Below are 27,546 nucleotides of genomic sequence, written 5' to 3' on the forward strand. Positions count from 1 at the left end.
AATAGGACTAGGGTATGTCTGCCAGGGGCAAAAGTTGATGACGTTGTAGAACAGATATCATCTTTTAAGGGTGCAAAGGGTGATATTGTTGTACATTCTAGCACTAATGATATTAAGGGTAGGAGATCTGTGGACATACTTAACAAGTACAGGTCAATGTTGAAAAAAAAGTTGTGAGTTAGGGTTAAATTTGAAAGTGTCTGCAATTCTGTTCAGACATGATAGGACTGAGTATATGATGAGATCCTTGTCAATCAGTTCAGCCCTGGAGAGATTGTGCAAGGCTCATGAGGTAGAATTTTTCTCAGCGTGGTCTGTACTTGTGAACAGGAGAGATTTTTTCTACAGGGATGGGATACACTTAAATAGAAAGGGTGCAACAGTATTTGCTGAAGCTATCGAGGCAGTGTTACATGGGTTGGAAAATTGCTAGCTTGGGGGGGGGGTTCACAGACTAATAGAACCATAGCCACAGGCAGAGATGAAAGTGATTCTTGCACTGCTTCTATTAGAATGAGCAGCAGCCTGGAAAGCGAGGTACTGGGGATTTCAAGGCCTGCTCGGAGTCATCATGGAACAAGTAAATACATGGGTTGTATTAGGGTAACTAAGAGAAAGAATAGGTGTAAACTTGCATGTATACATAAATGTAAATTGGAAATGTAAATGTAAATTCATCAAATTTATGTAAATAAATTTGATGAATTTGAAGTGCTGACCAAGACATCAAAAGCTGTTTGTTTTTTTTTTTTTTGTTATTTGGTTTTTAGGAACATTAGCAACTAAGGCCATATTGTTTCGGGGATATGCGGTGGTCATTCCCTGACCTTTTCGCATCCTCCGTGTTTGGTGGTCACAGGCTCAAACCCTGGTCTAATCAAGAAGTGTGTACTATGCACTGCTGCTCCTGCCCACCTGGCTACGGAGGCCCCTGACATATAAAGCGGATATTGTTGGGATATCAGAGATGTGGTGCCAAACGGATATCAGCAGTGCAGAATCGGAGTTTTCGGGAGTACGATGTGTACAGAAAGGATATACAGGACAGGAAGGGAGGAGAGGTTATTCTGTTAGTTAAGAGACACATAAAATCTAAGGAAGTTCATCCAATTGACATTGGTGGACAATGCAATATTGAATTAGTGTGGTGTGACATAAGCATCGGGAAAGGAAAAATGAGAGTATGTGTGAATACAGGTTATTGTAAATATAGTTATCAAGATTTGTTTTGTTTTATTTTATTTTAATTTTATTTTACTCCATGAAAGGTTGGTGAAAAAACGCTAAGAACGTAATATGAATATACCCAACCTCAGAGGCCTATTTGAGGAGAGTATGTGTGTGTTATAAGCCTAATGAATCTAATAAGTATAATGAGCAGTTGTGCAGAGAAATACTGGACCAGTAAATCAGAATGTCTTATAATGGGGGATTTTAACTTTCCAGATATTGACTAGAACTTGTGGGTTGGTCACTCACACACTAGCAAGACTTATTGGATGACTGTTTTCTACAGCAGCATGTTCAAGAGGCAACCAGGGGAATAATACTCTTGATCTGATTATCAGCAGTGATTATTTATGCATTAAGAATTTGCAGATAAAGGAACCACTAGGTGACAGTGATCACAACGTACCAATCTGGAAATTACTTAAAGATGTAACTTCCATCAAGGCTAAAGGGAAGGGCTTTTGCTTTCGCAAAGATGAATACAGGGGTCTCAGAGAGTTTTTAAATTCTATACAATGGGATCAGCTGGTGAAGTTACCAACGATGAATTCTAAATGGGAAGCCTTCATGGAATTAATCTTGGAGGATACTAGGCTTTTCATACAAACTAAGAAATACTGTTCAAGGTTTAGGCTTAATTGGATGTCAGATGAATTAATGAGGCTTGTGACAGAGAAGAATAATGCATGGGATGCATATAAATTATCAGGTGACATAGAAGCCTATGGAAGATATAAGCTAGTCTGTAATCAAGTCACAATGGAGGTTAGGCAGGCGAAGGCAGATTATGAGAAATCTTTGGCAAAGGATGCAAAGAAAAACAGCAAAGAGTTCTTTACTTATGTAAACTCTAGAAGGAAAGGAATAAATCAGATTGGTCCACTTAACATCGATGGTTTGATTCTTGATGATCATGCTCAGGTAGCTGATAAACTGAATGAGTATTTTGCATCTACATTCACACATGAGGAGTTATTCAATGAGGGGAATGTCAGAAGTTTATCAGACTCTAAGGGAGCTAAGTGATTTTGTAACAACTGAGAGCAAAGTGTAGGATAAATTGTTGAAATTAAACATAAGGAAGGACCTGGGGTGGATGGGTTCTATCCAGTTATATTAAAGGAGGTAGCAAAGGAAGTAATCAAACCCTTAGCCATAATTATGAAAGCTTCCTTGGACTCAGCGGAGGTCCCCATGAACTGGAGATGTGAAATGTGTCCCCAATTCACAAAGGGGGATCAAAGGGTGACACGAGTAATTACAGACCTGGTAGTCTAACGTCTGGTCCAAGGAAAATAATGGAGTCACTGGTTAAGGAAGCAATGCAGGATCATCTGGATAAGACTGCAGTTATAGTAAAGACACATCTTGGGTTTGTTAAGGGGAAGCCTTGTCTGACAAATTTCATTGGTTACTATGATGGTCACAAAGGAAATGGATGCAAAGAATAATAATTTTGATATCATATACTTGGATTTTAGGAAAGCTTTTGATACTATGGCACATGGAAGACCGCTATACAAATTGGAGCAGTATGGCTGTAAGGGCAAGTTGCTACAATGAATAAAAGGATGGTTGAATGGGAGAAGACAGAAAGTGGTTATCAATGGCCACTGCTCTTCATGGACTAATGTTATTAGCGGAGTCCCCTAGGGTTCAGTGTTGGCCCCATTATTGTTTTCGGTATTTATCAATGATATTGATGAAGGTAAGTCAAGGTTAATATCTAAGTTTGCAGACAATACAAAGGTTGGCAGAGTTGTTAATGACAGTAATGTTATTATGCTACTTGAACAGGATCTGGAAAAGTTGGGCAGATGGGCTGAGAGGTGGCAACTGAATTTTAACATTGACAAATGAAAATTACTGCATATGGGAAGCAGTAACTCAGAGAAATGTACCAACTGTGTGGTACTACACTCATGGTAGTGGAGAATGAAAAGGACCTGGGGGTAATTGTGCAGTCAGATATGAAGTTTTCTGAGCATTGCAAAAGTAGCTCATGATGTCTTGTCAATGATATATAGGAATTTTGCTAGCAGGGATAAGTGGGTGATTATCCCCTTGTATAAGGTAATGGTCATTCCACACCTTGAATACTGTATACAGGTCTGGAGGCCTCATTTTAGGAAAGTTGTAGAGCTGCTGGAATGAGTACAGAGAAGGGAATGAGATTAATGAGTGGAACAAAGGGTTGATGTTACCAAGAAAGGCTTAAGTTCTGCAAATTGCAGCTTCTGGAGACTAGGCACCTGTGAGGTGATCTAATTGAGGTGTATAAGGCCTTGAATGGATTGAGCAAGCTCAGTGCTAATGGGATACTTCCGCTTGCTCAGATTACTCATCTGTGGGGGCATAAATTCAAATCGAGAAAAGACAATTGTAGAATAGATGTGCGGAAATTCACCTTTAGCCAGCTGGTGGTTGATAGTTGGAACCAACCCCTATTTGTTGTAGTGGAGGTCTGCAACTTAAATAAATTCAAGGCAGAAGTAGACAAACATTTGGAGTGAATGGATGGGTGAAATGGGAACGGTGTTTTTCCTTTTTTTTTGGCTGATGCTATATAAGCTTGCTTTCTTGCATCATATGCATCTACTAATGCTGATGCTAATATTATTTACCACATGGTAGATAACATCTGAATTCACTTTTTTATTTTAAGATTTTGCATATGAGATTTTGGTTGGGAATTCATATTGAATATTCAACTTCATTTTGTAATTTTGTGTCAGTAATTTTGTTTTTGAGCATTTAAAAACAAAATAATCTGAGTCAAATGCTAAATTTAATTGATTTTTTTCATTCTTAGCTTCGAAATGTTGCCGAGAAATATCCTATTTTGATGATGCCAACTCATAGAAGCTATGCTGATTTCCTTTTGTTATCTTATGTCTGCTATCATTTCAACCTTCCAGTTCCAGTGATTGCTGCTGGTTTAGGTAAGCACCATTAGAAAGCATGTTATGGTTTAATGCCAGATTCTGATGTTAGGCTATTTAGGATATCTCAAAATAAGTTTGTGTATCAGCTCATCTTAAGAGATATAATATAATAGGATTTTCTATGAATGTGTCATCTGAGCTCTTGCTTGTATTTATGATTGATAATTTGACTTGCATGAAGTGCATTATAAAAAACAGTTTTCGAATTCTGACTTTGAAATTTCAATGTTATAACCTGCATTAAAGTATTTTAGTTTTTGTTAATCAAAAAAAATTATATTATTTTTATTTGATACTTGTTTCATAATGATACATAGTTTTCTGTCTGCTTATATGCATGAGCAAAAGATGGGTGCCTAATGCCAACTCAGAGGTTAGTGCTAGAATATTGCTGGCATGGAGCTGGATAATTGGAAGTTATATCATTTCTCATGAGATATAATGGGACATGATCCAGACAAGGAGGAGGATGCCTTTGTGTGTGCTAGGTGTCTAGAGTGTCAAGAAATTAGGCACCAACTCAGAGTTCTGATAGGCGTCTATGAGAGCTTGAGGTGTAGGGTAAAAGCCCTCGAAGAAATTAATATGTGGGGTCCATCAGGCAAAACAGAGGCAATCTCCAACCCAGAATGCGCTGGTCCCAAAGGAACTAGTTATTGTTGGTGATGCTATTGTCAGGGAGATGGGAAATATACTATGCAAGAAGAATAGGTGGAATAGGACCAAGGTATGTCTGCTAGGGGCGAAAGTTGATGACGTTGTAGAGCAGATATCATCTTTTAAGGGCACTAAAGGTGATGTTGTACACATTAGAACTAATGACATTAATAAGAGTAAGAGATCTGCAGATTTACTCAACAAGTACAGGTCAATTTTGAAAAAAAGTCGAGAGTTAGGGTCGAATGTGAAAGTGTCTGCAATTCTGCCCAGACATGATAGGAGGGAGTATAAGATGAGAGCCTTGTCGATCAATTCGGCCCTGGAGAGATTGTGCAAGGCTCAAGGGGTAGAATTTTTTTCAGCCTGGTCTGTGCTTGTTGACCGGAGAGACTGCTTCTACAGTGATGGGATACACTTAAATAGAAAGGGTGCAAGAAAATGTGCAACTTGTGAGATTAGCATTAGCATTAGTAGAGGCATTTGATGCAAGAAAGCAAGCTTATACAGCATCAGCCAAAAAAAAAAAAAAAAAAAAAAGTAACATAAATAAATAAAAATAACCACTTCCACTTCACCCCTCTGTTCGTTCGAAATACCTGTCCAGCTGAGCCTTAAACTTATTTAGGCTATCAACTTCCACGACAAGGGATGGAAGTCTGTTCCACCCACCAACCACCCGCTGGCTAAAGGCAAATTTCCGCACATCTATCCTACATCTGTCTTTCCTCAATTTGAATTTATGCCCTCTCAGGTGATTTTTCTGAGCTAGAGGAAGAATCCCATCAGCATTGAGCATGCTCAAACCATTCAAGGCTTTGTACACCTCTATCAGATCACCCCGCTGGTGCCTAGTTTCCAGACACTGTAATTTGCAAAACTTAAGCCTTTCTTTGTAAGAGAACCCCTTTGTCCCATTCACCAATCTAGTTGCCCTTCTCTGTACTCGTTCCAGCAGCTCTACATCCTTCCTGAAATGAGGCCTCCAGGCCTGTATACAGTACTCTAGGTGTGGCCTGACCATTGCCTTATACAAGGGAATAATCACCTCCTTATCCCTGCTAGAAAAATTCCTATATATCATTGACAATACACCATGAGCTACTCTTGCAGCTCGTCTGCACTGCTCAGAGAACTTCATATCTGCCTGCACCACCACCCCCAGGTCCCTTTCATTCTCTACCACTCTCAGTGTAGTACCACAGAGTTGATACGTTGCTCTGGGGTTGCTGTTTCCCATATGTAGTACTTTACATTTGTCAATGTTAAACTTCATTTGCCACCTCGAAGCCCATCTGCTCAACCTTTCCAAATCCTGTTGCAGCAGCATATTGTCAGTAGTGTCCTTGACAACCCTGCCAACCTTCGTATCGTCTGCAAACTTGGACATTAAGCCTGATATACCATCATCAATATCATTTATAAATACAGAAAACAATAAAGGCCCCAATACTGAACCCTGAGGGACTCCACTAATAACATTAGTCCACGATGAGCAGTGTCCATTGATTACCACTCTCTGTCTTCTCCCCCTCAACCACCCCTTTATCCATAGCAGCAACTTGCCTCCAATGCCACACTGCTCCAATTTGTGCAGCAGTCTTCCATGTGCAACAGTATCAAAAGCCTTTCTAAGATCCAAGTATATAATATCAAAGTTATTCCCTGCATCCAGTTCTTTTGTGACTGCATCATAGTATCCAATCAAATTGGTCAGGCAAGACTTCCCCTTAACAAAACCATGCTGTGTCCTAGCTATAACTGAAGTCTTGTCTAGATGATCCTGCAGTGCTTCTTTCACCAGTGCCTCCATTAATTTTCCGGGAACAGAAGTTAAACTCACAGGTCTATAATTACTTGTGTCAGCCTTTGATCCCCCTTTGTGAATTGGGGTCACATTTGCACATCTCCAGTCAATGGGTACCTCCCCTGAGTCCAAGGAAGCTCTCATAATTATGGCTAAGGGTTTGCTTACCTCCTTTGCTGCCTCCTTTAATATAACTGGATAGATCCCATCCACCCCAGGTGCCTTTCTTGTGTTTATCTTCAACAATTTCTCCTCTACTTTGCTCTCAGTTATTACAAGATTCTCTAGCTTACTGCTAGAGTTGAATACACCTCTGGCATTCCCCTCGCTGAATAACTCCTCATGTGTGAATGTCGATGCAAAATATTCATTTAGTTTGTTAGCTACCCGAGCAGGGTCATCAACAGTTGACCCATCGATCTCAAGTGGACCAATCTGATTCATCCCCTTCCTTCTAGAGTTTACATAAGTAAAGAACTCTTTGCTGTTTTTCTTCGCATCCCTTGCCAAGGATCTCTCGTAATCTGCCTTCGCCTGCCTAACCTCCTTTGTAACTTGGTTACAGATCAACTTGTAACTTGTATCTATCATAGGCGTCCGTGTCACGTGTTAATTTGTATGTATCCCATGCATTTTTCTTCTCTGCCATATGCCTCATTAGTTCATCTGACAACCATTTAGGCCTAAACCTTGAACAATATTTCTTAGTTGGTATGTAAAGCCTAGTAGCTTCCACGATAAGTTCTTTGAATGCTTCCCATTTTGAATTTGCTGTTGGCAATATCATCAGTTGATCCCACTGTATAGAATTTAAATACTGTCTCAGTCCATTGTAGTCGCCTTTACGAAAGCAATACCCCTTCCCTTTACCCCTAATGGTAGTTACCTCTTTGAGTAACTCCCACTTCAGCACACTGTGATCACTGCCACCAAGTGGTTCATTTATCTGCAGATTCCTAACGCATGAAGAATCACTACTGATAATCAAATCAAGAGTATTACTCCCTCTAGTTGCCTCCCGAACATGCTGATGTAGAAAACAATCATCCAACAAATCCACAAAAGCCTTGCTACTGTGTGAGTGACCAGCCCCCAAATTCCAGTCAACATCTGGGAAATTAAAATCCCCCATTATAAGACTCTCTGATTCACTGGCCCACTCTATTTCTCCGAACAGTTTCCTATTATACTCATCAGAGTCATTAGGCCTATAGCACACTCCTACTCTCAATTTTGATCTCCCAATGCTTATGTCACACCAAACTGACTCGACACTGCACTGTCCAGCGATGTCGACTGGCTTCACTTACTTGGATTTTATGTGTTTTTTAACTAATAGCATAACCCCTCCTCCCTTCCTATCCTGTCTATCCTTTCTGTAGACATTGTACTCCCCAAATTCCAGTTCTGCATTTCTTATATCTGTGTGACACCACGTCTCTGAAATCCCCACAATATCTGCCTTTGATGTTTTGAGCAACACCTCAAATTCATCAAATTTATTTACTAAACTCCTAGCATTGGTGTACACACAAGTATACATGCACCTGTTCTTTTTCTTAGCTACCCTAACACAACCCATGTGTTTACTTGTACCCCAATGATTCCCAGCAGTCTCTGAACTATCCTGCATCTTATTTTCCAGGCTGCGGCTCATTCCAATAGAAGCAGTGCAAGAATCACTTTCACCTCTGCCAGTGGCTACTGTTAATCTATTAGTCCTTGTATCCCCCCAATCTAGCAGTTTTCTGACCCCTCTAACATTGCCTCGATAGCATCAGCAAACATTCTTGCACCCTTTCTATTTAAGTGTATCCCATCCCTGTAGAAGCAGTCTCTCCTGTTAACAAGTACAGACCAGGCTGAAAAAAATTCTACCCCTTGAGCCCTGCACAATCTTTCCAGGGCCGAATTGATTGACAGGGCTCTCATCATATACTCCCTCCTATCGTGTCTGGGCAGAATTGCAGACACTTTCAATTTCAACCCTAATTCACGGCTTTTTTTCATCAGTGACCTGTACTTGTCAAGTAATTCCGCCGGTCTCCTACTCTTAATGTCATTAGTGCCAACGTGTACAACTATATCACCTTTTGTGCCCTTAAAGGATGATATCCGCTCTACAACGTCATCAACTTTTGCCCCTGGCAGACATACCCTGGTCCTATTCCACCTATCATGTTTGCCAAACTCTCTGGAACAGAACATGATCTAGCCAAGGAGGATGTCTTTGTGTGTGCCAGGTCAGCATTCTACTGGACATCTATGAGAGCTTGAGGTGTAGGGTAGATGCCCTCGAAGAAATTAATATGAGGGGCCTGTCAAGCTCTCAGCTGCCCAACTCAACGTCAGAGCTCACTCCTGGGCATCAGGCAACACAGCGGCAATCTGCAAGGCAGAATGTGCTGGTCCCAAATGAACTAGTTATTGTTGGTGATTCTATTGTCAGGGAGACGGGGAATATATTGTGTAAAAAGGATAGATGGAACAGGACCAGGGTATGTCTGCCAGGGGCAAAAGTTGACGATGTAGTAAAGCATATATCATCTTTTAAGGGCAAAAAGGTGATATTGTTGTAGACGTTGGCACCACCAATGACATTAAGAGTAGGAGATCTGCAGATTTACTTAACAAGTACAGGCCAATGTTGCAAAAAAGTCGAGAGTCAGGGTTAAATTTGAAAGTGTCTGCAATTCCGCCCAGACACGATATAAGGGAATACATGATAAAGAGCCTTGTCAATCAATTCGGCCCTGGAGGGAATGTGCAAGGCTCGAGGGGTAGAATTTTTTTCAGCGTGGTCTGTGCTTGTTAACAGGAGAGACTGCTTCTACAGGGATGGGATACCTTAAATAGAAAGGGTGCAAGAATATTTGCTGATGCTATCGAGGCATTGTTAGGTGGGTCAGAAAACTGCTAGCTTGGGGGGGGGGGATTCACAGACTAAAAGGTTAAAAGTAGCCACAGGCAGAGGTGAAGGTGATTCTTGCACAACTTCTATTAGAATAAGTAGTGACCTGGAGCAAGGGGTGCTGGGGCTTCAGGGAGTGATGGCAGTCATCGTGAAACAGGTGGGTACATGGGATGTGTTAGGGTAACTAATAATAATGATAGGTACATGTATACTTGCATGTATACCAATGCTAGTAGTATAGTAAATAAATTTGATGAATTTGAAGTGTTGGTCAAGACATCAAAGGCGGATATTATTGGGATAGCAGAGACGTGGTGTCACACAGATATAAGGAATGCAGAACTGGAATTTGGGGAGTACAATGTGTACAGAAAGGATAGACAGGATAGGAAGGGAGGAGGTGTTATGCTGTTAATTAAGAAAAACATAAAATCAAAAGAAGTGCATCCAGTTGATATAGATGAACAGTGCACTGTTGAGTCAGTTTGGTGTGACATAAGCACTGCGAAAGCAAAAATAAGAGTAGGGGTGTGTTATAGGCTTAATGACTCGAATGAGTACAATGAACAATTAAACAAAGAAATGGAGTGGGCTAGTAAATCAGAATGTCTTATAATGGGAGATTTTAACTTCCCAGATATTGACTGGAACTTGTGGGTTGGTCACTCACACACTAGTCAGACTTTTGTGGATTTATTCGATGATTGTTTTTTGCAGCAGCATGTTCGAGAGGCAACCAGAGTGGGTAATACTCTTGATCTGGTTATCAGCAGTGATCATTCTTGTATTAAGAATTTGCAGATAAAGGAACCACTAGGTGGCAGTGATCACAGTGTACTGATGTGGGATTTACTTAAAGATATAATTACCATCAGGGATAAAGGAAAGGGGTTTTGCTTCCGTAAAGGTGAGTAAAGTGGTCTCAGACAGTTTTTAAATTCTGTACAGTAGGATCAACTGACGATGTTACCAACAGTAAATTCTAAGTGGGAAGCATTCAAGGAATTAATCGTGGATGCTGCTAAAAGTTTCATACCTATTAAGAAATATTGTTCAAGGATTAGACCTAAATGGTTATCAAACGAACTAATGAGACTCATGACAGAGGAGAAAAATGCACGGGATGCATATAAATTATCAAGTGACTCAGAAGCTGCCTATGGCAGATATAAGCTAGTCTGTAATCAGGTCACAAAGGAGGTAGTAGTGGTAGTAGTAGTAGCAGTGGCATGTGATGCAAGAAAGCAAGTTGTCCCAATTTAGCATTAGCATTAGTAGAGGCATTTGATGCAAGAAAGCAAGCTTATGCAGCATCAGCCAAAAAAAAAAAAAAAAAAACCCACTTCCACTTCACCCCTCTGTTCGTTCAAAATACCTGTCCAGCTGAGCCTTAAACTTATTTAGGCTATCAACCTCCACCACAAGGGATGGCAGTCTGTTCCACCAACCAACCAACCACCCGCTGGCTAAAGGCAAATTTCCGCACGTCTATCCTACATCTGTCTTTCCCCAATTTGAATTTATGCCCTCTCAGGTGATTTTTCTGAGCTAGAGGAAGAATCCCATCGGCATTGAGCATGCTTAAACCATTCAAGGCTTTATACACCTCTATCAGATCACCTCGCTGGTGCCTAGTCTCCAGACACTGTAATTTGCAAAACTTAAGCCTTTCTTCGTAAGAGCACCCCTTTGTTCCATTCACTAATCTTGTTGCCCTTCTCTGTACTCGTACCAGCAGCTCTACATCCTTCTTTAAATGAGGCCTCCAGACCTGTATACAGTACTCAAGGTGTGGCCTGACCATTGCCTTATACAATGGAATAATCACCTCCTTATCCCTGCTGGAAAAATTCCTGTATATCATTGACAATACTCCATGAGCTACTCTTGCAGCTTGTCTGCACTGCTCAGAGAACTTCATATCTGCCTGCACAATCACCCCCAAGTCCCTTTCATTCTCTACCACTGTCAGTGTAGTACCACAGAGTTGATACGTTGCTCTGGGGTTGCTGTTTCCCATGTGTAGTACTTTACATTTGTCAATGTTAAACTTCATTTGCCACCTCTCAGCCCATCTGCTCAACCTTTCCAGATCCTGTTGCAGCAGCATAGTGTCAGTAGTGTCCTTGACAACCCTGCCAACCTTTGTATCATCTGCAAACTTGGACATTAAGCTTGATATACCATCATCAATATCATTTATAAATACAGAAAACAACAATGGACCCAACACTGAGCCCTGAGGGACTCCACTAATAACATTAGTCCACGATGAGCAGTGTCCATTGATTACCACTCTTTGTCTTCTCCCCCTCAACCACCCCTTTATCCATAGCAGCAATTTGCCTCCAATGTTTGCTGTTTTTCTTTGCATCCCTTGCCAAGGATTTCTCGTAATCTGCCTTCGCCTGCCTAACCTCCTTTGTAACTTGGTTGCATATCAACTTGTATCTATCATAGGCTTCTGTGTCATGTGTTAATTTGTAAGTATCCCATGCATTTTTCTTCTCTGCCATATGCCTCATTAGTTCATCTGACATCCATTTTGGCCTAAACCTTGAACAATATTTCTTAGTTGGTATGTAAAGCCTAGTAGCTTCCAAGATAAGTTCTTTGAATGCTTCCCATTTTGAATTTGCTGTTGGTAACATCATCAGTTGGTCCCACTGTATAGAATTTAAATACTGTCTCAGTCCATCGTAGTCGCCTTTACGGAAGCAATAACCCTTACCTCTACCCCTAATGGTAGTTACCTCTTTGAGTAAATCCCACTTCAGCACACTGTGATCACTGCTACCTAGTGGTTCATTTATCTGCAGATTCTTAATGCATGAAGAATCACTGCTGATAATCAAATCAAGAGTATTACTCCCTCTAGTTGCCTCCCGAACATGCTGATGTAGAAAACAATCATCCAATAAATCCACAAAAGCTCTGCTAGTGCGTGAGTAACCAGCCCCCAAATTCCAGTCAATATCTGGGAAATTAAAATCTCCCATTATAAGACTCTCTGATTTACTGGCCCACTCTATTTCCCTGTACAGTTTCTTATTATACTCATCAGAGTCATTAGGCCTGTAGCACGCTCCTACTCTCAATTTTGATTTCCCAATGCTTATGTCACACCAAACTGACTCAACACTGCACTGTCCAGCGATGTCGACTGGCTTCACTTCCTTGGTTTTTATGTGTTTCTTAACTAATAGCATAACCCCTCCCCCCTTCCTATCCTGTCTATCCTTTCTGTAGACGTTGTACTCCCCAAATTGCAGTTCTGCATCCCTTATATCTGTGTGACACCACGTCTCTGATATCCCAACAATATCTGCCTTTGATGTTTTGAGCAATACCTCAAATTCATCAAATTTATTTACTAAACTCCTAGCATTGGTGTACACGCAAGTATACCTGCACCTGTTTCTATTCTTAGCTACCCTAACAGAACCCATGTGTTTACTTGTACCGCAATGGCTCCCAGCACTCTCTGAAATACCATGCATCTTGTTTTTCAGGCGTCTGCTCATTCTAATAGAAGCAGTGCAAGAATCTCTTTCACCTCTGCCAGTGGCTACTGTCAATCTATTGGTCTTTGTCTCCCCCCAAGCTAAAAAACAGAACCCAATCGAGAAAATAGCCAGGGTTTACTTCGTTTAATTGGGACAAAATGTCATTTAATCGGGGCAGGAGACCACAGCACTGGAGATTACCCCACGACTGTCTCCGACCGTACCACGTAGTTCGGACGGATTTGTGGAGGTCACAACCATAAAACAAAGGAGGTAGTAGTAGTAGTGGTAGTAGTAGTAGCAGTGGCATGTGATGCAAGAAAGCAAGTTGTCCCAATTTAGCATTAGTAGAAGGTAGTAGTAGTAGTAGTAGTAGTGATAGTAGTAGTAGCAGTGGCATGTGATGCAAGAAAGCAAGTGTATAAGCTTATACAGAATCAGCCAAAAAAAAAAAAAAAAAAATCACACCATTCCCTCCAAATGCCTGTCCAGTTCCTCCTTAAATTTATTCAACCTATCAACTTCTACAACGACAGATGGAAGTTTGTTCCAGCAATTAACCACCCGTTGGCTAAAGGCAAATTTCGCACATCTATTCTACATCTGTCTTTTCTTAATTTGAATTTATGCCCCCTTAGGTTCGTAATCTGAACAAGTGGAAGGATCCCATCAGAATTCAGCGTGCTCAACCCATTCAAGGCCTTATATACCTCAATCAGATCACCGCGCAGGTGCCTAGTCTCCAGCCACTGCAATTTGCAGAACTTAAGCTTCTCTTTGTAAGAGGATCCCTTCATTCCCCTCACCAATCTTGTTGCCCTTCTCTGTACACGCTCAAGTAAATCTATATCCTTCCTAAAATGAGTCTTCCAGACCTGTACGCAGTACTCAAGGCGTGGCCTAACCATTGCCTTATACAGAGGGATAATCACCTCCTTTTCCCTGCTACAAAATTCCTATATATCATTGACAAAACCCCATGACCTGCCCTGGCTGCCTGTCTGCATTGCTCAGAAAACTTCATATCTGACTGCACAATTACTCCCAGGTCTTTTTCATTTTCTACCACCTTAAGTGTAGTACCACACAATTGGTACATTTCTCTGGAGTTACTTCTACCCATATACAGTACTTTGCATTTGTCAAGGTTAAACTTCAGTTGCCACTTCTTAGCCCATCTGCCCAAATTATCTAGATCCTGTTGCAGTAGCACACTGCCATTACTGTCATTAACAACCCTGCCAACCTTTGTATCATCTGCAAACTTTGACATTAAGCCTGATATACCTTCATCAATATCATTGATAAATATACAAAACAACAGTGGACCTATCACCGAACCCTGTGGGACTCCACTAATAACATTAGTCCAAGAAGAGCAGCACCCATTGATTACCACCCTCTGTCTTCTCCCACTTAACCATCCTTTTATCCATTGTAGCAACTTACCCTTAATACCATTCTGCTCCAATTTGTACAATAGTCTTCCATGCGCAACAGTGTCAAAAGCTCTCCTGAAATCCAAATATATGATATCAAAATTATTTTTTGCATCAAGTTCCTTTGTAACCACATCATAATATCCTATCAAATTTGTCAGACAAGACTTTCCCTTAACAAACCCGTGCTGTGTCTGAATTATTGCTGCAGTCTTGTCTAGATGATCCTGCAATGCATCTTTAACCAGTGACTCCATTCTTTTACCCGGAACAGAAGTTAAACTAACTGGTCTGTAATTACTCGTGTCATCCTTCGATCCCCCTTTGTGAATTGGGGATACATTTGCACATCTCCAGTCCGTGGGAACCTCCCCAGAGTCCAAGGACGCTCTCATAATTATGGCTAAGGGTTTGCTTAGTTGCTTTGCCGCCTCCTTTAATATAACTGGATAGATCCCATCCACCCCAGGTGCTGGTAAGTAAAGTAAAGTAAAGGTTAGGCAGGTGAAGGCAGATTACGAGAAATCTTCGGCAAAAGATGCTAAGAAAAACAGCAAAGATTTCTTTATTTATATAAAGTCTAAAAGGAAGGGGATGAATCTGATTGGTCCACTTGATATCAATGGTTCGACTGTTGATGATCCCGCTCAGATAGCAAACAAACTGAATGAGTATTTTGTATCTACATTCACACATGAGGAGTTGTTAAGGTTTGAAAATGGCAGAAGGTTATCAAATTGTAGCAGGGTGCGTAATGATTTTGTAATAACTGAGAACAAAGTGGAGGAGAAATTGTTGAAGTTAAACAAAAGAAAGGCACCTGGGGTGGATGGGATCTATCCAGTTATATTAAAGGAGGCGGCAAAGCAACTAAGCAAACCCTTAGCCATAATTATGAGACTCAGGGGAGGTCCCCACAGACTGGAGATGTGCAAATGTATCCCCAATTCGCAAAGGGGAATCGAAGGGTGACACGAGTAATTACAGACCAGTTAGTTTAACTTCTGTTCCAGGTAAAATAATGGAGTCACTGGTTAAAGATGCATTGCAGGATCATCTAGACAAGACTGCAGCAATAATTCAGACCCAGCATGGGTTTGTTAAGGGAAAGTCTTGCCTGCCAAATTTGATAAGATATTATGATGTGGTTATAAAGGAACTGGATGCAAAAAATAATTTTGATATATATTTGGATTTCAGGAAAGCTTTTGACACTGTTGCACATGGAAGACTATTGTACAAATTGGAGTAGAATGGTATTAAGGGTAAGTTGCTACAATGGATAAAAGGATGGTTGAGTGGGAGAAGACAGAAGGTGCTGCTCTTCGTGGACTAATGTTATTAGTGGAGTCCCACAGGGTTCGGTGTTGGGTCCTCTGTTGTTTTGTATATTTATCAATGATATTGATGAAGGTATATCAGGCTTAGTGTCGAAGTTTGTGGATGATACAAAGGTTGGCAGGGTTGTTAATGACAGTAAAGACAGTATGCTATTCCAACTGGATCTAGATAAGTTGGGAAAATTGGCTGATAAGTGGCAACTGAAGTTTAACATTGACAAATGCAAAGTACTGCCTATGGGTAGCAATAACTGAAGAGAAACGTACCAACTGTGTGGTACTACACTCAGGGGAGTGGAAAGTGAAAAAGACCTGGGGGTAATTGTGCAGTCAAATTGTGCGGTGCAGATGTGCTGCCAGGGCAGGTCATGGAATCTTGTCAATGATACGTAGGAATTTTGCTAGCAGGGACAGGGAGGTGATTATTCTGTTATACAAGGCAGTGGTCAGGCCACAGCTAGAGTACTGTGTACAGGTCTGGAGGCCTCATTTTAGGAAGGATGTAGAGTAGCTAGAACAAGTACAAAGAAGTGCAACAAGATTGGTGAGGGGAACAAAGGGGTGCTCTTAACAAGAAAGGCTTAAGTTCTGCAAATTGCAGTGCCTGGAGAGTAGGCACCTGCTAGGTGATCTGATTGAGGTGTATAAGGCCTTGAATGGGTTGAGCAAGCTGAATGCTGATTTGATTCTTCCTCTTGCTCAGACTAAGAACCTGAGGGGGCACAGTTTCAAATTGAGGAAAGATAGTTGTAGAATAGATGTGTGGAAATTGGCCTTTAGCCAGCGGGTAGTTGATTGGTGGAATAGGCTTCCCTCTTTTGTTGTGAAAGCTAATTGCCTAAATAAATTTAAGGCTGAGCTGGACAGGCATTTGGAACGAATAGATGGTGAAATGGGAAGGTTTTTTTTTCTTCTTTTTTTTGGCTGATTGCATCGTATGCCTCTAATAATGCTAGTGCTAATGCTAGTCTTTATTAGGTATTTCTCCGATAGAAATAAGGCATGAAGTTTCTATTCTGTTTATAATTTATTTAATTGTTTCAGTCATGAGCACTAAGCAACCTTTTGTCACTCCTATACTTAGAATGTAATTAAAATTAACCTGTCAGCATGTATAGAGGGTGGGAATCTCTTTCTCAGAGCCATAAGAACAAAATACTTTAGTAACTTTCAAGGGTAATGTGAGAATTTGAGACACTAAGTGAATCAGTTTATTTTAAGAGTGAACATTCATCTATTAAGTGCTTAGGTTGACAAGTTATGCTGTATCCTTATTGACATAACTTATCAAATTAACATGCATTTGCTAAATTGATTATTGTTTAGACTCAGTGCTACTCAAAGTGTGGTCTGTGGACCACATCTGGTCTGCTAACTGTTTACCAGTCCACGATGAATTAGAAATTGGTTGCGGACGTTAGTGGTCCCCGCTGATTCGTCCATTACCGGTCCTAGAGATTTGTATTTTACAAAAGTACTGGTCTGCAATGGATTGGAAATGAAAGAAACTTGTCCTTCACCACAGACAGTTTATGAAGCATTGGTTTAGACTATATATTATGTCAGAGATTAACTGTTCCTTGGATAACTTTATTTCAATTCTGTGGGTAGAAAAAGATTTTGTCTCATGGTGTCATTGACTTATAATTATAAACCACTGCGAAAATATTGCAATGTTAATTTTATGCGTTTTTTTTTTTTTGATACACATTTTTTTACTGCAGATTTTAGTCATTATTACTTGACTTAAAAAGCAAGAGAAAACTATTCTTAAACTAAACCAGTGGTTTTCAACCAGGTTGCCTCAACAACATTCCAGGGGTGCCATGTAATTTGGGTTTAAGTTACTTAAATTTTTTTTTTTAATTTACAAGTTTATTTTACTATAAAAAGATATACAGTATCTTTTTAATTTTGTGGTGATCTATAATTAATGTTTACTTAGTACCTCTATATAAAGAATAAAATTATTATAAAGTCTATATATATAATTTGTATTATGAAATGTAATTTTTATAATTATATTATTGTAATAACTATCATATAACATATATGTATATATATACACACACAGAGAGAATCGGATCTAACAGGCAGAAAATTGAGTAGGGGGTGCTGCAAAACAAAAAAAATTACTTAGGGGTGCCGTTATTTAAAAAAGGTTGAAAACCACTGAACTAAACTATTCTTGACCTAAAAAGCAAGAGAAAAACTATTCTTAAAAATGTCCACAACGTGCTATTTTGGCATGTTGTGGACATCTTTTGTATATAAATATAAAAATAAAATAAATATAACCAATTGCACAACATGCTTAGAGTAATATTGACTAGAAAAAAGTTAATGAAATTCTGTATATATTGAAATGTCATGAGCTTTTTGTGCTGGGATGAAAGAAGAAATCTGGGGTCACACACATTATAAATCCATGTTCCCACTACTGGTCGGTTGATAGCGAACATTTTATTCCAAGACTTTAAAAAAAAAAAGTTCTTGTAAACTAAGTAAATTTAATAAAACTGAATGTTAATTACCATGAAAAAAAAATCTTTTTTAAAATTTTTATATATTTTTTCAAGACTTTCTTGGATTGAAGGCTGTGAGTACACTTCTGAGAAATTCTGGTGCATTTTTTATACGACGATCATTTGGAGATGATAAATTGTATTGGACAATATTCTCAGAATATATTCAGACTCATATTTATGGTGGTGAAGCACCAATGGAGTTCTTTGTGGAGGGAACTCGAAGCAGAACAGCTAAGTCATTAACCCCACGGTTAGGTAAGAGTTTTGTAATTTTCTTTTAAATTTAAAAATTATTTTACTTTGTTGTTATTATCATAGGGTTTCAGGTACATCGGCAACATTGACCATTGTGTGTATGCGTGTGTGTGTGTGTGTGGGATCAATTTTACTATATGCTGGACTAAAACATGAGTTTCCGAGAGAAAAAAAACCATGCAACCCTCTCCTGAGACCAACCAACTCAGCTGTGTAAAAAAGCCTATAAATTTTCTCACATTATTGACAGTTATTTACTTTACAGTTTCAGATAAAACTATAAGACAGGTCTTATAGTTTTATCTGAAATATGTTCTGAAAAATATGAAAGAACATATCTGAAATACACTGTGCTGCCACTTTATTAGGTACACCTACCTAGTAGTGTGTTGAGCCTCCTTTAGACTTCAAAACAGGCTGAATTCGTCTAGACATAGATTGAACAAGATGCTGAAAACATTGTGTGGGAATGGAGTACCATGCAGACATAAGTGTGTCATGCAGTTCCGTGAGATTCGACGTAGGTGTATGCCTGGAGCAAACAGCTCTTTCCAGCTAATCCAAAGATGTTCAATAGGATTGAGATTCGGGGACTGAGCGGGCCACTGCAGCAAAGAAAAGTCATTGTCATGTTCCTGGAACCATTCCATAGTGATTCGGGCTTTGTGCACCGGTACATTATCTGACCCTCAGTCAGATAATGTGCCGGTGCACATTATCTGACTGAGGATAAACTGTCAACATGAATGGATGCACTTGGTCAGCAATGATGTTTAGGTACAATGGCATTCAGACGTGAATCTATGGGTATCAATGGACTCATTGTGTGCCAAGAAAACATTCCCCACACCATAACACTGCTCCCCACCACCTTGCACAGTATTCATCAGACATGTTGGTTCCATGGATTCATGTTTTTTTTTGCCAAATTCTGAGCCTTCCATCAACATGATGCACCAGGAACTTTGACTCGTCAGACCAAACAACTGTTTTCCAATCCTCAATAGTCCACTGCTGGTGTTGCTGTGCTCACAGGAGCCGACTGGGCTAACCAGGTGGGTAAAGTGCCTGCCTGGCAACCCAAAGGTCGCGGGTTTGAATCCCGCCTCGGGCTTGGATCAAAGTACTGCAAAAACCTTGGGAGGCGCATTATGGCCACAGAAGCCGATGCGCCAGCAACTACCAAAAAAAAAAAAAAAAAAAGAAAAAAAAGCTATGTCCACAGGAGGCGTGTTCTTCATTGATAACAAAGGTACGCGATGTGGCCGTCAGCTATTGTAGCCCATTTGCAACAAAGTGTGACTAGTGGTACATCGCGATATTTTGTTCTGCACACCAAGGTTGTATTCTGATACGATGTGTGACATTGTGGCCTGTCTGTTTGCTTGCACAATTCTAGCCCTGCTCCTCTGACCTCTCTCATCAACAAGCAATTTTCTTTCACAGGAGTGCCGTTGAGAGGATGTTTTCTGTTCATTGCACCATTCTCGATACACCCTTGAAACTGTGGTGCGTGAAAAGTTCAGGAAAACTGCCGTTTCAGAGATGCTTTGTCCAGCACGTCTTGCACCTACTACCATGCCACGTTCGAAGTCCATTAGATCACTCCTTTTCCCCATTCTTGCTACGGTTTGTATGCTTAACTTGATACTAGAAAGGTTGTTCTGCTGCATTTATATCCAAACTGTGGTCATGTGACTTGCAACGTTGTGGGACAAACCATTTCTGTGCACAGCAGGGGTGTACCTAATAAAGTGACAGCACAGTGTTTGTTCTTTCATATTTTCTCTAATTTTAGTTGTTGAAGATGTGTAGTGTGGTTGCAGTTTCTTTTTGTGAATTAAATGAGATTAATGAAATTTAAGGTGGTAAGGGAAAAAAAAAAAGGATTTTTGTAAATTGAGATTGTTTAATTCACTAGATCTTACTATTTTTATTTGTGCATATATACTATACCAGTGAACTATTCAGTCCAGAAGTACAGTCATGTATATAGGGTGTCTACAAACTAAATATTAGCAAATTGTTTGTGCTTGTTATATAAACTATGGTGAATTACTTAGGTGGATATTGACTGTCTTCTTTAAATATGAGTACTGTAATGATTATATGCTAACCAGGAATTTATAAAATTTGAGATAAATATCATTAAGTTATGCAAACAGAACTACACAGACATATTTCAAACTTTAATTATGTCTAAATAATATAGAAGAATGTGCATTTGACAGAGAATTTGACATACATAAATATATATTAATATCTTATATGCACAATTACTGTTAGCAAGATTATACTGTACCTGAATTTATTACACTATATGTTTATGCAAGGCTATTGCTTATATGTTATGACCTTGCTATGATGACTCTTTCAACATGTAATAATAATAATATAGTGTTAGTTTATTAGTATTAATAATGGCCATATGGTGTAAGGAAGCCTAAGGCTTGTGCTGCACTAGCCAAAAAAAAAAAAAAGAGTAAAATAATAATAAAATTAAATATAATAAAAGAAAAGAAAAGGAAATACACAACCTATGCCATGCATTTCCCCTTTCCCATAGGTAACTATCCAGCTGCCCTTTGAATTTCCCCAAACTTCTGGCCTCAACCACCCACATAGGTAACTTATTCCAGTAATTTATAACTCGCTGGCTAAAATAAAACTTCCTGCAGTCCAGTCTAAACGTCTCCCTCCTGTAACTTGAATTTATGGTCCCTATTTATATATTTTTAACCATGAAAATTTTGTCCTCATTCATTTTACTTTTGCCTCTCAGAGCCTTAAACACCTCAACCAAGTCTCCTCTAAGGTGCCTAGTTTCCAAGCTGTGCAACCCACATATTCAAAGTCTTTCCTCATATGGATACCCTTTTGCCGATCTTGCCAAGCAAGTTACCCGTCTCTGGATCCTTTTATTAGCCCCTGTTTCTAGATGTACACAGTGGAATAGACAATCATGCTGACCTGCACTCCATATTGTAACACTTAGTGATGGCAGTTATGTAGTATTTATGCTGTGTTTGTGCATGTTTGTATTCATTATTTTCTAACTTACAACCAGTGAAGGAAGTCTGGCATTTGATTTTATTCAGCAGCATGCTAATTTTTGTTCACCCAATGCTGTTTTCATTTTATTTTTTACTCCTACCAATTCTGACTTCATTCATTACTAGCACCTAAGCATTGGTTTCCATAAACTTCAAGTATCACCACATAAACATATTACGTTTCCTCTATCACGTTGCATTAAAAATTTAGCATTTTAACCTCATATCCTCTTTTGTGTTAATCTTAGATGCATTAGTATTGATTCTGTTTTCTCAGTAAATCTATGGAATTTTATTATAATGATCATCTCTAGATGTGCAGAAATTTGCCTTTAGCCAGCGGGTAGTTGATTGTGGAAGTTGATAGCTTAAATAAATTTAAGGCTTAGCTAGACAAGCATTTGGAGTGAATAGATGAGGGAAATGGGATTTTTTTCTTTTTGGCTGATGCTGCATAAGCTTGCTTTCTTGCATCGTATGCCACTGCTAATGTTAATACTAATCTCAGTTATAGTTTTACAAGCAACCACAGAATTGATTTTCTGTGGTCGCTTGCGAAACTTCTTGATGTTATTATATAAAGAGCTCCCCTTTTCTTCTGAACCTTCTGAATTTTCACATAAGCAAAGAATAATATGAGTGGTACTGTCAGTTTTTTAAAGTTGGATTGAATTTTTCTCAACTAATTTGTCACTAGAGAGGGGAAAAAAGAAACTGTTCAACTTGGTAACTTCATGGAGTCTTTTAGTACCTTCTCAGAGGACCAGGTTGAAGAAAGTTGGTGTTCATAAGGAAGGAGATAAATTTTCTTTTCTTTTTTAATTTTTTTAATTTTGGGAAGAGAGGGAAACAATATCATGTTTCCCCTTCTTTATAAATTTGATATGTGGTGGTCTTAAGTTTTACCTGGTTAATTGCCAAGTGAGTTGTAAGCTTTGAAGCAAATATAAAAGATGGTGATACTTGTTTTTGGGACGCTATTCAATTTATAAATTGGTAGCTATTTTAACATAGTGTACAAGTAATGTAATCTTGTATATTGAAAAATATGAGAGTCTCTTCAAAAATAGTGCCTACATTTTTTTTTTTTTTTTTTTTTTTGATACCAATTATGCCAATTTGAACCATAGGTTACATGCTTCAGTATGTAACCTATTCTTAAGTATTACATTTATTTTTCCACATATTCAGTTCTACTTTGTTTACATTTTCTCTACTGCTGAGCCAGATCCACCTCTCATAAAAGTTGGGGGAATGCCTTGCCAATGACAGCATTGTCATTGGCAGAGTGTTCCACCAAAGGCCATCATTTTTAGGACTAAAAGTGAAAGTCTGATGCTGCAAGATCAGGATTGTACACAGGGATGTGGCAGAACAGTCTGCCCAAATTCCACAATGGTCTCCCTTGCTTGTATTGAGTCTGGCATTGTCATGCCGAAGAAGAAATTTTCCTTTTTTTTCTGGCCTCACCTTGCAATTCCTGTCTTTAGCTTCTTCAATGTCTCCCCATGGGGAGCAGAATCGATCATTTGTCCTCATTTCAGGAAATCTGCCTGAAGGATAACTCCTCTCTTATCCATTGTCATTAAAGATGAAACCTGATTACCTCATAGACTGCTTATTCTGGTTCATAGTGGTGTATCCAGGTCTCATCTTTAGTGACAGTTGTCAAGAAAATTATTGCCTTATGGTCTTTTCCTGCTCTAGAAAATTAGCACAAGTCTGCACTCTCTGCTCCTTGTGATTCACCCGACATGCATTTTTCATTAAAGCCCATTCCTGCTTTAGCACACATTTCATGCATCTATTTTCAAGAATCAGTTTATTCACTTCTCCTCATTTTCTGCCATCAGTGCAGTGTGAAGACATTGGTCTCATCTTGATATGTCTTCGTATCACTACTGCTATCACTGATGTGCCTAACCCACTGCCTCACTCTTACTGTATAAACTTTCATGTTCCCATAAACATTCTTTAAACATCAGTAGATCTCAGTGGACTTACTGTTCTCTGCATTCAGGAACTCATTAACACACTGCTGCTTCATCTGCACATCAGTATTGCTCTCCATTTTCATTGACTATTATTACACAAGTGGTAAAAATTCAGAGTGGCCTTCATATATTTTGAAGAGAAAACATTATTACTGCATGAAATTATTAAGTTTAGCTTATTGTGATTATTTAAGCAGTATAAAACCCTTTCAAGAACTTTCAACCTTAAAATATACAATTTGATTACATTTCCGGACTCTTGGTTGAATTTTCTCTTCAGAACAATATGAGAGAATGGATTCAGTAAAAATCTAGAAACAAACTAAAATTTATAAACAATTTCATGTGGTAATGAATTTTCTTTTAAAAATATATTTTTTAAAAACCACAATGTAATGCCCTTTCAGAACTAAAATAGTATATGCGTTTATTTTTGTGGAGTAATCATTGAATAAGGCTTACAGTAATTTTATTTTGCAAATAATTATTTGTATCTATATATTTAATTACTAATTAAATTCTTGGTTGATTTTAAATAATGGAATGAATAGGAACTGTTTCTACTTGAAAAAAAAAAAAAAAAACAGCAGTTGTTTCAGGTGCTTATACATAACTGAGTGGTCAGTTGCAAGTGGTAACATATGCGTGAGTGGGCTTGAACACGGTTCAAGCCCACTCACGTAACTGCTAAATGTCGTGCATGGTTCAAGTCCACTCGCATACCGCTAAATGTGGTGATGCAAAGTCCTCTGACCTTATGTGGTGTTCTGGATTATAAACAGAATTTTTTTAAAAATTTTATTTATATATATATATATATATATATATATATATATATAAAAAAAAGACCTTGGCCCTTTTATTAGAAATAAAATAAGGAAAAACTTCAGTTAATCATGTTTTCAATAAAAAATAGACATGTTTTTCTTAAGTATTTTATAGAATATTAATTGTTTTATTGTTTGCTTTTTTTTGAAGGTCTTCTACAGGTAGCATTAGAGCTTTTCTTTACATCAAAAGTACCAGATATTACTATTGTGCCTATCAGTATAGCTTATGATCGTACGCTAGAAGAGAGTTTATATGTATATGAACTTCTAGGAGTTCCTAAGCCAAAAGAGTCAACCAAGGTAAATAAATATTTATTTTTTTACTGAAACAAATGCATATATTTGAAATTGCATGATTACAAGGGGCACTTGAAAGGTTTGTGTCCTGAGTATGAAGAGATTATTTGAAGAGTCTGGTAACATGTTACTTTTACCATAGTCATCTTTGGAGTCTATCCACTTTTGCTACCAATGCTGCAATACGTCAATTCCAGCTGCAAAGAAAGTCCCCTCTTGGGCTTCCAGGAGGTCATCCAATACAGCAGTGACAACACTGTTGGTGGGAAAATGGATGTCAGCCAGATATTTTTTGAAATTAGGAAATAGGTGAAGATCCAATGGTGCAAGATGTGAATATGGGAGATAGTGTGGTCTGTGCTTGCTAACAGGAGAGACTGCTTCTACAGGGATGGATACCCTTAAATCGAAAGGGTACAAGAATATTTGCTGATGCTATCGAGGCAATGTTAGGTGGGTTGGAAAACTGCTAGCTTGGGGGGGGGGATTCACAGACTAATAGATTAACAGTAGTTGCAGGCAGAGGTGGAAATAATTCTTGCACTGCTTCTATTGGAATTTGCAGCAGTCCAGAAAGCAAGTGTTGCTGGGGATTTCAGGAACTGCTGGGAGTCATGAAACAAGTAAATACATGGGCTGGGTTAGAGTAACTATGAGTACGAACAGGTGCATATATACTTGCATGTACACCAATGCTAGGAGTATAGTAAATAAATTTGATGAATTTGAAGTGTCAAGACATCAAAGGTGGATATTGTTGGGATATCAGAGATGTGGTGTCACACAGATATAAGCTGATAAGTTGACATAAGTCGATAGCTTAAATAAATTCAAGGCAGAACCAGACAAACATTTGGAAAGAGTGGATCAGTGAAGTGAGAAGGTTTTTTTTTTTTTTTTTTTTTTTTTTGGCTGATGCTGTATAAGATTGCTTTTGCATCGTGTGCCTCTGCTAATGCTAATAGTCCAAGATTTGAAAGCTGCAGTCATGCAGTGAAGCCATGGTATTGACAGACTTCTAAGCAGGCACATTCCTCATTTGTCTTTGATATTTTCATGTAAATGCCTCAAACACTCCATTAACATTTCAAAAAACTGGTACCATCACCTTGCCAGCAGAAGGATTTGACTTGCTTTCATTAGAGGGAGAGAAGAGCTGTGTTTCCTCTGTTTGGACTGCTCCTTAGTCTTTAGCTGAAAGTGATGAGCCCATGTCTTATTCATGGTCACAGACCTTGCAAGGAAATTTGCTGGATCTGCTTGAAAACTATGCAAATGTTTACTTGTACGTTTTTGATCTACTGTCAACAGTTTTGGGATCCATCATATGGACACCTTTTTCATAATGAGAACTTCTGTCATTATGTGGTACACTCATTCTGATGAGATGTTGAAGATGTTGGCAATGTACCAAACTATCAATTATTAATCACCCATTAGCAGATCATGTACACTGTCAACAACTGCTAGAGTAATGGACATTGCAGTTTTTCCAAGCTGTGGATTATCTTTCAGGCTCTTCCTTCTTCAGTTAAATTCTGCTGCCACTTCTTAACAGTGGAATAGGAAGAGACAGTTTTCTCCCAATGTTGTAACCATACCCTCATGAATTGTTTGGTGTTAGTCCCTTTTTTCCCAAATATTGGATGACTGCATGGTGACTGATTTTGTCTCTTTCCTCATTCACACAACTTTGTTGACTTCAGGACCTGTAATTAGAAAAACCTGTATTGGAACTGCACGAAACTTGGTGGGTTAAGTACAGAAATTTTTAACACTGTACTGCTACTCAGGCCACAAACTTCTCAAACACTCCTCATGTTAGTGATCTGCAAATTTGATAGTGGTACCAGGATTAACTTATGAAATTCACATGTCATCAGTTAAAGCCCTTTAGAAGTTTCTTCACTTTACTGGCCATCCATGAAGCACATCTACATTCAAAAAGTTGTACTTAAATTCAGTGTAAGGCTGTAATATAAGCATTTTATGAAGTTGCTGTATCAAGAAGATAACCTTTTACTGTTATTAATATAATTTCAGCTGAGTTATTTTTTATTAATAAAAGTATATTAATTCGGATTTATACTTTGTAGAGTTAGGTACGAATATGAGTTCTCCACTGAGCTTAAACATTAGTCTCAGCTTTGCAAAAGTTAAATTTTCTTTCAGTTTGTAATTGCAATAGTTTAAACATTTCCTTTTATTGAATGCTAAATAAAGACACCAATGATACTTGACACCTGAAAACAGCAAAGCTAGAAGTATTTACATGGAACAGTATTATACATAAAGGTTAATTATATTCATTATTCAGTAAGTACATCAGTGTATTTATTAGGTGTTTGTATGATTATACATTAACATAGTTAACAATAAATACTAAAGAATTATTTAAGATTCCAGTATAGCACCTAATATTGATAAGGATATTAGAAAAGTTGACTTGAGCATCTGGAAAACATATTAATCATGAAGTTATATGCCTCAAAAAAATTCTTGCTGCAGTGTATTTTATTACTTTTAAACTGTACATGTTATCATTTCTTAATATATTAATTTTATTAATTAGAAGCAATAAATTTAATTTTATTGCTTTCTTAATTTGTATGTTACTTAATTTGTATTAAAGAGTTAAATTGTATTAACACTGTTCTAGTTCTTAATCTCCCTTTTTATTATTTTACTCTAATGATTACTACATCCATATCAATCATGTATAAAGTGAAGTAATAAAAAAGGGAGTTTAAG

At 38.5% G+C, this 27,546-nt stretch overlaps 1 protein-coding gene across 1 annotated transcript in view; it reads left to right on the top strand.

Annotated features, from left to right (window-relative positions):
• The window catches only part of Gnpat (dihydroxyacetone phosphate acyltransferase), a 153,907-nt gene that overhangs the window by 53,007 nt on the left and 73,354 nt on the right, over nt 1-27,546 (top strand). Inside the window, exons 4-6 of the mRNA XM_090375697.1 lie at nt 4,043-4,172; nt 18,418-18,621; nt 24,647-24,798. Coding sequence (XP_090231823.1) covers nt 4,043-4,172; nt 18,418-18,621; nt 24,647-24,798 — 486 coding nt within the window. The remainder of the gene's footprint in view (nt 1-4,042; nt 4,173-18,417; nt 18,622-24,646; nt 24,799-27,546) is intronic.

Source organism: Mastigoproctus giganteus, chromosome 6, assembly GCF_048544385.1.
Source record: "Mastigoproctus giganteus isolate SK-2022 chromosome 6, ASM4854438v1, whole genome shotgun sequence".
Classification (NCBI taxonomy): Eukaryota; Metazoa; Arthropoda; class Arachnida; order Uropygi; family Thelyphonidae; genus Mastigoproctus; species Mastigoproctus giganteus.